The 12,521-nt window shown below is 34.6% G+C and overlaps 1 protein-coding gene across 1 annotated transcript; it reads right to left on the bottom strand.

The window, feature by feature from the left end:
- Positions 1-4,821: 4,821 nt before the first annotated feature.
- On the bottom strand, positions 4,822-10,597 carry ap2s1 (adaptor related protein complex 2 subunit sigma 1). Its single transcript, XM_039671084.2, has 5 exons — positions 10,457-10,597; positions 9,793-9,942; positions 9,269-9,382; positions 6,589-6,648; positions 4,822-5,310 (listed from the first exon to the last, which is right to left on the bottom strand). The coding sequence occupies exons 1-5, from the start codon at positions 10,457-10,459 to the stop codon at positions 5,209-5,211; spliced, it is 429 nt and encodes a 142-aa protein (XP_039527018.1). The 5' UTR covers positions 10,460-10,597; the 3' UTR covers positions 4,822-5,208.
- Between the last annotated feature and the right edge of the window lie 1,924 nt (positions 10,598-12,521).

Genomic DNA, 12,521 nt, shown 5'->3' with positions numbered 1-12,521 from the left:
TTGACTGTTTATATACTGTACCTATAGAATTGTAAAATTTATAGTAATTTAATGATATTAAATGAGAGAATATTGTTTGAGGAGTGATCGTTCCTTACTAAAGAACAACTGAGACTAGTCCGACCCCATTTCAGCGGAGAGTTCAGAGTCAACAGCTGTGAGTCATCATATCTCTTAGTACAAACACAGCCTTAACTGACTAACCACATGATTGTTCTACACCACACCACATTTGATCATGGCCGTCTCGCTCTCATAATTGTCCAAGCTTTTTAAAATGCACTTAATCTGTTATGTCCATTATTTTCCCCCACTTGTACCAAATGTTTTAAACCACTTATATTCAACAAAATTGACTCAAATTGAAGGAATATTCACAGATACAAGTTAAGAGTTACAGAAATTCGATTCGGTTTGTAAAAAGTGAATGCACCGATTTTTTTGTTGTTTTTTTCAGTCTCAATAATATTCTGATAATCAACACAGAACACAGTATTTGATGCTGTCCATTGAGCTCAATTTATTTAACCCGGAATATTCATTTTAATATGGCGCCGATATTAGGGAGTACCAAACTGTTTCCTTGAAATTTGCATGCTTTGTATGGTCCCACATTGAAATGTAGTACATGGTGTTGAGTCACAATTACAATCTGATCTGGAGTTTCATGAAGGGGTGAAAAAGTTCCTCGCGCAGATTTTGCTCGTGTTCAAGCTTTCTGCATTGACTAACAGAGACCGGCTTGTTTTGAAAGCGACTTCTGCGCGAATTTTGCAACGTTTTCAAATCGATCACGTACATTTTTAACTGCAAAATTTTAGCTAATGTGACCGTATGAACCGTACCATTAAGCAGCTCTTTGTTGGTCATTGTGGCTCTTTTTTTTTTTACCAAATTGAACGATCAAAATCTGCACGGTATGGAAGCTTGTTTCCGCCACTGAATTAAAAAAAAAAAGGTAATTGTGAATTTTTCTCACATCTCATAATTCTGACTTTTTTTTTCGTCTCATATCTCGTAATTCAGATTTTTTAATCTCACAATCTCGTAATTCTTAATTTTTTTCTAACAATCTCATAACTTTTTAATCTCGCAATTCTGACTTTTTTTCTCACATCTCATAATTCTGACTTTTTTTCTCACATCTCGTAATTCTGACTTTTTAATCTCGCAATTCTGACTTTTTTTCTCACATCTCGTAATTCTGACTTTTTTCTTCTCACATCTCATAATTCGGACTTTTTAATCTCACAATCTAGTAATTCGGATTTTTTCCTCACAATCTCGTAATTCTGACTTTTTAATCTCACAATCTCGTAATTCTGACTTTTTTTTCCCTCACAATCTCGTAATTCTGACTTTTTTTCTCACATCTCGTAATTCTGACTTTTTAATCTCACAATCTCGTAATTCTGACTTTTTTTCTCACAATCTCGTAATTCGGACTTTTTTTCTCAAAATCTCGTAATTCTGACTTTTTTTCTCGCATCTCGTAATTCTGACCTTTTTTTCTTCTCACATCTCGTAATTCTGATTTTTTTTAATCTCACAATCTCGTAATTCTGACTTTTTTTCTCAAAATGTTGTGATAGAAGCTTGTAATCGCGAGTTATATAGTCAAAATTGCGAGATATAAACATGCAATTCTATCTTTATTCACAGAAATACGAGTTTATATCTCACAGTCCTGAGAAAAGAAGTAAAATTGCAAGGAAAAAAAGTCAAATTTGTCAGAATTATCTTTTAAATTGTTTGGCGGAAACAAAATTTCGTAGCGTGGCAAACCTTTTCGTTAGGTTCCAGACTGTGCAAATTCCTATTAAAATTATTGAATTTTGCCAGAGAAAATTTGTCAAGCATATGCAAATGTATTCGTTAAGGTGTGGTCGTGTTTACTAGTGTTCAGCAAATTTTTTGCAAGCAAAATCCAGGAATCCACACAATTTTTTTTTTTTTTTTTTTTTTTTAATCAGGGGGAAAGATTTCCCCATGCAGATTTGACGATGAGTTCAAGTCGATTATGTGAATTCGGCATGTTGACCAACAGAAAGCTGTTTGGCTTAAAACAAGTGTCAAGCTGTGCTTCACACATGCTACATTATTGAAAATAAATATTTTTTTGCCCACAAAATTTCACTATTGTGATGCAACTTGGATGATATTCGATGGCTTATGTATTGAAATTTGGTAGCATTTCGTAACCAAATATCATTATGGAGTGCATTTGAATAGTAGCTCTTAAAGTACTGCATATAACCAGTTGTTGCTTAGAAACTTGTGATTTGTTCATTCATAAATACTGTATATCTGGATCATGTATGCTGTAAATAAGATTGAATTTGTCTATCGGAGTGTTTGGGGGGAGGGCTGCTTGTTGGTTTTAAAGATTAAGATTATAATTAAAGTTAGCTTGTTTTTTTATGTTGTGTAAGATTTTTTTCTTCTATTGTCTCTGTTTTGTGTGGGTGTGTGTGACAATGAGTAAGTTCAAATTCAAATTCAAGTTCAAATTATCTCTATTTCTAAAGTGACCGATGCATAAAAAGTGACATTCATAGGGAAATAAAATGCTTCCAATCTGATCTTGTAGGAAAATGTAATCATATCCGGTGATTTCATTTGAATTCACAATGCGATTCGCACCACCACTAACCTAACAGTCAGTAACTGGTAAGATTGTACAAATACATACGAATTTACCATCAATCCAAATAGTTACAAATTGCCATAAGAGTGCACTCTTAGAAGAAAAGGTTATATAGACACTAGGTTTATTTCAGGTGCTTCATGCACTATATAAAACCTTTTAGGGATTCCCATCATGGGAGCATTTTATTCATTTTTGTTTCATTTTAATAAAAATGTTATGAATTAAGCAGCTTGTAATAGTACTTTATCACTAAAATAAAATCTGAAATAACAAATTCAGCTTTATGCAATCATTTGAAACATTTTTCATCTAGTTTTAATCAAGTTTAAGAGTAAGCTGAAAAAAACCCCCAATATTTGATGTAATAAATTAGTATGTTTATTAGTGAATAATTTCTATCATATTTAAATGAGATTTTTTTTGTTGTACATTACAAATCAGTAGATAAAATAATCAATTGTTTCACAAATATTCTTTTATTATATTCTTGATTTATCTTGTTTTTTTTTAAATGTTACCATTATTATTTCGACAATTACATATTAATATATTACAGTCCTCCCATTCCTAGGTGCCTTCATTTTCTCTTTTAAGTAATGGAAATGATTAAATAATGTGATGATCTTGTGTACAAATAATCCATTACAGAAATCACACAGAACTAAATTAAACACTAAACTGTATTAATTGTTGAAACATTTAAAGTCAACACATTATTGGCATTTTATAATTTATCAATCTCACAAACCACTTGTATTTTATGGAGACATTAAAAAAAAAAGATAAATTAAGGAATAAGCAAATAATTTAATAATTCAAAATACATTATTTTAACAAATTATTTAATATAAATTAATCATTATTACTGGTTTTATAATTATAGTATATATTATATTTATAAATTATATAAATGTATCTACATAATTAGGGTTCCATCTCATTAAAACTAAATTTGGTTGCACAAAATGCTTCCAATTGACAACATGAGTTAACAACATTCCTTAGCACAATACTTCTAAAGCATTTATTAATCGTAAAATCTAAATTTGCATCTGTTACAAATGCCGATCATTTCCAGTAGCACCTCATTGCAGTGCACGAGATCCAGGGGGCGGAGTTGTATCTGGATCCATCTCCTCCCCCTGGATTTCGTGTTCTGCAGTGAGGACCTTCTCATTATTTAATGGACCTGCAATAAACAGCTGTAAAGTTACTTTTATTAGCTAACGTTAAGAAATAGATAATGGTTATTGTTAGTTAATGCATTAACTAACGAGGCCTTATTGTAAAGTGTTACCATTGAATCCCGCCCTTTTGCTGTCTGCCCTTCATCTCAAGCAGAAGGATTGAACACGTCAAGCTCACTTTTTTACCAACATACGGAGATGTGAGACGAGTACGCGGTAATCAGCCCTCGATTATAGTGACCAATGCTCATAACTGTGTTAACTTTACCATTTATTGTATTATATTACCTGCACATATTAATGCAAGAACTGAACGCCAGTTCGCTTGAGGCAGAAATGCACCATTTTTGTTATCTGTGATGAGCGATGACCTCTTCAAAAATTTGCATAATCGTCAGTACCCGACAGATGGCAGTATAGTACATGCAAAAAAGCTCTGATCGGCGCTCGACTCACTACATGTAAGTAATACACACATTTGAAGTCATTTAAGTTGCTTTATTTCACCTTCATGGATATTTACACTGACAGAAACACACACGTGAGAGTAACACCAACTATCAGCAATCTCACAGGGACAAATCGGCAGATCTAGAATACTTTGGACTAAAGCAGGAGGGACAATCAAAGAAACACAATACAAAACACAGGTACAAAATAAAGACGATTCTCCAACTGTAATGGGACGTTTCAAGGCTGAGCAGTTGCCATAGAGCTCTTGGCGAGAGGGAACCAGCGCCACAAAAGGGGAAATTTAAAAGTAGACCATCTTTTGTCATTTCCCCCAGAGTTCCATTCTTCCACTCAACCTCGTTCGCTAATCGCTGGCTCGGGTTCCCACAGAACCAAAAGACTTCAATGCAATTACAAAGACTTAAGATGCCTGGAATGATGGGTAAGTTCATACAATTACACTTAAAATAGATGCATATATAATGTATATGTACACAATACAAACAACCTTCACAGATTTTGACTTAATACACAGGACATTTCATTAATGTTTGGAGAGGGTTTGTTTGATAAAATCTAGTTTTACCATTGCTAGTAGTGCAGCCCGTGGATCTTGCAATTATAGAAGCGACGCAGTTTTTGGCCAACGTGATTATTTGTGTTAGTGTTAATGAACGGGCTTGGAGAGGTTGCCAGTCGGACACACTGAGGTCCACTGTGCTGTAAAATTGCTGAAGTATTCAATTCTGACTATGCCAAAGAATAATTAGGTCAATAACCCGGGAGGTTTTACAAATGCATAGCTGCTTTAAAAGTTAGAAGTGTAGAACAGAATGGCCACATCCTTCATCGGGGATGTGAGACTTGAAGAAAAGACTGAGTGAGACAGATAACATGGCTTGGCGATGAGTGATGTCTTTATTCCAGAGACTGCAGCATGAGCAGCTGCTTCAGCACCTTCGTCTGGCTGGTCTCTCGTATCTCTCCTGCAAGAAACATCTCGTCCACCACCGTATAGACCTGAAACACAACAGCAATATTTAGTCAATAATAATAATAATAATAAAAAAAGTAACCCTAATTAGGGTTGGGTATCGTTTGAATTTGAACGATTCTGATTCCGATTCCTTGTTTCGATTCCGGTTCCTAGCGATTCTCGATTCCGATTCTTTTAAGAGGAAGGGTCAAAAAAGTTTAGCTAACCTTGCTAACCAACGGCCTTTCTGAAGGAAATACTCCTTCTGTAAAAATACTCCTTTTGTCACAAATTTTGCATTTTGCCGAGATTTCGTTATTTTTAGAAAAGTGAAGCCACACTTTGGACCGCCGACGTAAGCTACTCATGTTCGACTCGCGCGGTTATGCCAACACTTCCGGTAGACGCTTCTTCGTTGGTGTTGTTCAGCGGTTTCTTCTTCCGCTCGCCGGACTGTGAATATCGAAACTAGGAATCGAAATTTTAACTTTTGAACGAGTCCGGGAAAAACGAAAAGTTAGTCTCGGTTCCAATCGATTCTCGATACCCAACCCTAACCCTTCTCATGCCCATGTCCCAGACTCAAGATGGCCAATCGTGGCGATTTCTGTTGTACAGTGAATGACTGTTGTCAGTGTTGCGACCAAAGACAGTGTCAGAAATTTAGCATGATCATCTCACAGTGTGTTTGCTCCTACGTCTACTGACTAACCATGTTTTCCTATATTATTCTATATGAACCATAAAATTGAGTCATATTGCTCCATTCCTGATATTTCTAACTATTATTTCATATGTCAGGCTTTAAAAAAAATCTCATGAGCGTTCCTTTGGTGTGGGTCAAACCGTTCACGCAGTAGGTGGAATTAAAAATACATCAGATAATTAGCTCAGCAGAAATCAAATGCAATTATCCAAGCAACTTTTTTTTATATAATTACTTCTACTGGTGCTGAATGGATGTGGATGTTCTTAATTGTATGACACTTGTAATTATGCATTAAATAACTGTTGCCATGGAGCTGCATTGCTGCTGAAATGGAGAGCTAATTACATATTTTTCTCACACTGGGTTTTTTTTTTTTACTGTTTGGGCTGTTTTTCTGCCAGTGAAGCTTCTCTAAATGGTCCTCTTAAAGAAACACTCCGTGGATAGATGTAACCAAGCGTTTACCTTAACAATAAGGCCTCTGATTTGTTAAGGCAAGTCTTGCTGTATCATGTCAGTCAAATGTTTTTGAAATAAATTCATACTTTTCATCAAGGATGCATTCAATTTGATCAAAAATGAAGACATTTATAATGTTACTATAGATTCTTACCTTGTAGAAATTAAAGACCAGGTCTAATTCACACACATTGTGGAAATACTCATTCAAAACCTGTGGAGGAAGAGAAATGCAGATCAGTTCACAGATCCAATCCATTCATGGCAAAATCTACTCAGGATACAGGAAGCGATTTCTGAGAAACGCTGGAAACTGGATAGGACCGAGCAGCACAACACACTTGTAGCCAATCAGCAGTAGGGGGCGTGTCCACTCATGATGGGGGAGGATAGAGAGAGAGGGGGAGATTTGAAGAAAGACTGTAGAAAGAGAGATGGCTGAGAGACATTACAAAAGAGAAATATCACTGGGAAAAGAAGAGTTATGATCAGGCAAGAGCTTTAGGACACGCGTTAATATTAGAAACACTTTACAGCGCTGGAGAGACTGAAGCGGGAAAAACGGACGCACAGGTCGAGTCGTTTCTTCTCCATACGTGAGTAACATTGGTTTTGCGGTTACACAGATTAAAGATATACTGTTGTAATGTTAGCTGTACTAGCAGAACAGTTTTGAGGGTCATTGTTTGTCTGGAGCTGCTGACGACTAATAACCAACTCGTACTTGTATAGACCCCTTTTCAGCGTTGCGCTCGTTGTCTTTTGACTTCCGGTCTGTATTTTGACAGCGATCTTGCATAGGTATGAATGAACTGCTTGTAAAAAATTTCCTGGTCGACATTTGTTAAGACATCTGCTTTACAATGCTTATGATAAACATTACAATGCTCAGGATAACGTTTGTTAACTCTACAATAAGTAAATCGACTTCACCAGCTAATTACTCCTCGACAGCGATGCCATAGAAATATACAGAGCGACCGCGAAACCGGAAGTTCAAAGACAATATTCTGAAGATGACGGTGCCCACGTTTCTCTGGTGCATAAGGTCTATACAACTCATGTTTATTTCTTTTTCCTCCTAGTCGTCCATTCGCCATCTTTGCGTTATTTTGCTTCACTTCAATGAAGGGAGGGGTATTTGATTGATTTCAGATAATGGCTTAACCACAGCAGTCTCTCGTTCACCTCGATAAGTAGCAGCAAAACCAAGGCTGAGTAGCTGTTGACTTTTTTCTGTTGGTGACCCAGGCGTTTGTTTGTTCTTAATCCAGTGTTATTCAGCAAATTGGGCTGGTTTGGGCAGAAGTGATGTGGGGATGTGTTGGGGGAGTTGTTTACAGTGAGGGTCGGAGGAAGTCCTAGAAATTCCATGTCACAATGTTCTTGAACCCCTGGCCGCTGGTTTCCCTCACGGACACATTCCATTTGTCTCGCACACATGGAAAATTACACCCACAGAAGTGCTGCTCCAGTGCTCCTTCATTTACCTGGTGAGAGGTCTCGCTAAAGCTCGTTTGTGTTTAGTCTAATTAAATACGTGCTACATTAAATTGTTTTTAGATTGGAAATGTTTACGGTAGAGGTTAACAGATAGATGTACAGTATATTGTGCTTTTTAAAGTTTCAGGACCACACAGACGAAAACAAGAACAGACATTCCGACACAGAATGCAAATTTCAGAGTAGAATAACTGGCTGTATAGCATGTTTTTCAGAGAAACAAGTATGTGAACTTAGCATGTTTCCTAAATGCAAACCGTTCAGTTTCATGCCCATTTATTTGTCACCAACTACTTGCAATTATATGAATGGTGAGATTATTTTCTGATATATCGGTAAATTTCGACTGCAAAAAATACCAAACTCAAACCATCACTAGCATTTTAAATGCTTTGAAATCTTTGTAAAATAATACCACTTCTGTGTTTATGATGTATTTGGGAACATAGCTAGATAAAATGATTGTACCTGGTTTCCAATTAGTAAAAAAAAAAAAAACTGTGAGGAAATCATGCCTGATTAGTTTTAACGCAAATTTTAATTAATTTTTCTGCTTGTATTAACTGTGGCTGTTTGGTCAAAACTTCTGATTTAGGGATAGTTTACCCATAAATCCATTTCAAAGCATATACATAAACAGAAATATTTTTTTTTTTAGCTGTCCTGAATATTTCTTAAGGGTCATGAATTATGAATTCTGTTTAGCATAATCATTTTAATGCTCAGAAAATGTGCTGATTATATAATTTAGATGCTCAATTGAACAATTATTTATTTAAAATTTTATATTTTATTTAGTGGGATACAAAATGTCTTTAATGACCCTACAAGTGTGATTAAACCATCAAAATATGAGGAAAATATTTTATATTTTATTAAACATTTTAAATACTAGGCAAAAACAAAATACTAAACTTTTGTGACAAAATTGTTTGGCAAAAAAGGCAAACTACAGCTACAGGTTTTATTTTTACAATGCATCGAAAACCAAAAAGCTCAACGGAAAAAGCATACATTGACTACAACATAATCAGTTATTAATATTTCGTCGGTTCTCTCTTATTGTTCATAATGTCTTTGCATGACAGCCAGGCCAAAAATGATATCCGCACAATTTGGCGTGTTTCATTGTGTTATCACAAATAAAACAGTTGACTTTGCTATATCTATACCTATGCTATATCTATACCTATGCTATATGCTTATAAACGCTTTAACACCTTTTTTATAATGTTTTAATAAAAAGTGAAGATGCCAATTTTTCTATGCATCACGTTTAGCCACCAATACAATATACAAGTTTAATAGAAATTAGCATCAGTAAGATTTACCTCAACAAAGTTGTGAATAGCTTCCAGGTAAGCCAGGTTATTGTCTGTCACATCCACACAGATGCAGAAGTACAGGCCGGCGTACCGCCTGTAAATGATCTTGAAGTTTCTGAACTGTGGAGGAAAACGATGTATAACAACTAAGACCAAAATATATAAACAGTTTTTGAGTAATGATTTCAACATTGATGCCCCTAAAAATTATGATGGAGCTAAAGGCAACTATATAGAAATGTAACCTAGTAACCATGATATCATAAAGACATTTTCTAAATCAAATAATTGGCCTTTATATTGTAATGTGACCCAAATCCAAAATTAAAGAAATTCTTTCTACCTGAAGAGAAACATTTTACTTTACAGATCTTTTCACAGTAAATATTGTCTCAAAGTCATTCTGAAAACCCTTGGATCATCAGATCACAGTTCTTTCTGCAACATTACACTAATTATGTAAATGTAATGGCCAGTAACTCATCTCTGAACCACAGCTAGTGTAAAAACGTTAAAAGTAAGAGTTGTACCTCTACAAAGTTGGTGTGTTTGGCATCACGGACTGTCACTACGGCGTGAACCTCTTCAATCAGCTTCTGCTTCTCATCATCATCGAACTGCATGTACCACTTGGCCAGCCTGGTCTTCCCTGCTCGATTCTGGATGAGGATGAAGCGGATCTACAGAAGAAGAACAGGACAAACGTTTAGACCTAATCTCACAAATCATCCAGTATCATTCAATAAAACTGAATGAGTCAGGAATCTGACATCTAATGCTTGTTCGTATGTTTGTATGCATAATGACCAGGTATTTAAGAATTTTAATAGCTTAAGATGCATGAGCTACCATTGTAAACGTATTATGCATTATTTTCTTTAAGGGTAAGTTATATGAGATGATTTTCAAGTTAATTATACAGAGTTTGAATCAAATAAATAGGCATGAGCATCTAGCTTCATTCATTCGGCGTTATTTCTATTCTGACTCGGATTAAAGTAATGAAAGGCTGGTTATTTTTGTCTCTTGGATATTATAGTCCATATATTATGTCTAAATAATATGATTTATGACCTTGGTCGTGTTGTTATAATCGGAATATATAACGTTAGTAGCATGTTAGCCGAAAAGAACAGACACTCAAACTACTCAAAATAATGATTTAAACAAGCAAAAATAGGCATCGGCACTTACCATTGTGCTCTGTATTTATCGTTCACGGTGACCTAAGTAATTTTAATCAAGGTAATGAGATAAAGCAGCTTCAGTCTGGGTTATGTTCTGTAGCCGCCCGCTATCTTCACCGGACAGGATGCGAGCAGAGGGCCGTTGGTGCTATGAATGATGGGCAATGTAGTTCTATCTGTTGGCTGTAAACATACATGGATGTGAAGAGGATGTGCATGTTAAACTACAATAACAATCGTACACCAGGGTTGAACTCCCGAGGATGGCACATGACTACAATTTAAGATGTTTGGTAGGACTTTTGCGTTGGGATTAGTTACTAAACAGAGCCTTGGACACATGTGAATAAATAATTGCGTGACATAATGTTAATGACAGTTTTTATGAACATTAATCGAGGGTGGTTCAAACTTTACAGAACCAGGGGAACCCTATATTAATAGCTAGACATTTTCTTGTAAAAAAGTGTGTAGGCCTATTATTATTGTGGACTACACACATTTTGATATTTGACATATTTCAAACATTTCTTTTTTTTTTTTAATTATTATTATTTTTAATGCTAGGCTATATGTCTTTATACATCCAGGCTGGACCCCCACAGGACTTTCCCATTTTCTTGATATATTCTGGAATAAGTATGGTACTCATTAAATACCAGTTTTTGATAGAGATAAGATGAACATTCAAGAAGATATCGTTCATCTAGATCAGACCACATAGATATATTTGGTAAACATAGATTGACTGACAGATGGAGTGCAGTAAAAAAATATATATATATATATATAAAAAAAAACATATTTTTCATGTTTGTTTTTTTTTTTTTTTTTGCATTTCTGTTTTCAAAAGCAATTACTTTTAAAGAAATATTTGGCTTTTAACATTTACTTTGTGTGTGTGTGTGTTACATGAAAAACAATAGCATCTGGACAATGGACCCATGCAGTGTGAGTTCAGTCTGAACTGAACTCACTTCTCATTACTGGTTTCTTGCCATGTTTTCTGGATACATCTTTAAAAATGGAGGCTCATTTCTGTGTTACATCACCACACTTGTTTTCTGTGTTTCAGCTTGTTAAGGCTATAAGTTTGTCTACTGTAGAACATTGTGGACAGGGTCTCTGCACATATTCAGAGGGGGGTTGGGGCTCTGATTGTTCAGAGATTGCACAACTGTGAGAGCGAGGAATGCAGCGGCCCTTGGGACTTAGAAATATTTCAGCTGCAGTCTAGAGGTGGGAGCAGAGACCTTTCGCAGTTTCTTCACTTCACCAGAAACAGTTTGTTGTGAAAGGCTGCTGTTTTTTCTAAACTAATGAACTGTGTCATGATAAATATGAATAACGAGTAATAAAACAAATGGATTTAGCTTCTGTTTTTCATTTTAGAACCACATTTAGTTTTGTATTTAAAAACAACAGAAAGCATAAAAGCTCTTTTTATTTAACTTTTTAAGTGACCCTCTCTGATTGGACTCTCATAATCAATAATATGAATTTATTGATAATAATAACTGATAATGATAATAATAATAATAATGACTGTTTAATAATAATGACTATTTGATAATAATAATGACTATTTAGAGAGTAAAAACACATGTGACAAACAATGTTATTTCAGCATTATTTATGTAGGCTACAGTTTTTACAAAATATGTTTATTAGATTTTGTTGTCTTTTAAAAAAATTATTTCTTTTCAGTTTAATTATTTTCAGGTTTTAAGGTTTAGTTCAGTTTCAGTTTTTATTTAACTTATTTTTATTCTTAATTTCAATTGCAGTGTTTTAACTTTTTTTAAACTATGTTGTTCATCTAGTATTTCTAGTATTTATTTATGCATTATTTCAATTAAGAAAAGTTTTAAAAGTTTTATTTGATGTTTAAATCGAGAATAATAACCTCGACTTTTATAAAAAAAAATACACTTATCCTGGCAACATAGTCTTATTGTATAGGCTACAACAGTGGAATTTAAGTCAAGTTTTAATCTTTTATTTAATTATCTTTTATTTAATTTTTTATAAACCAACATATAACCAAACAAACCACATTTAGACATTTGATT

This window comes from Pimephales promelas, chromosome 16 (assembly GCF_988280905.1).
Source record: "Pimephales promelas chromosome 16, fPimPro1.hap1.1, whole genome shotgun sequence".
Lineage (NCBI taxonomy): Eukaryota > Metazoa > Chordata > Actinopteri > Cypriniformes > Leuciscidae > Pimephales > Pimephales promelas.
The sequence above is the reverse complement of the archived record's forward strand: the minus strand, read 5'-3'. Positions and strand labels throughout refer to the sequence as shown.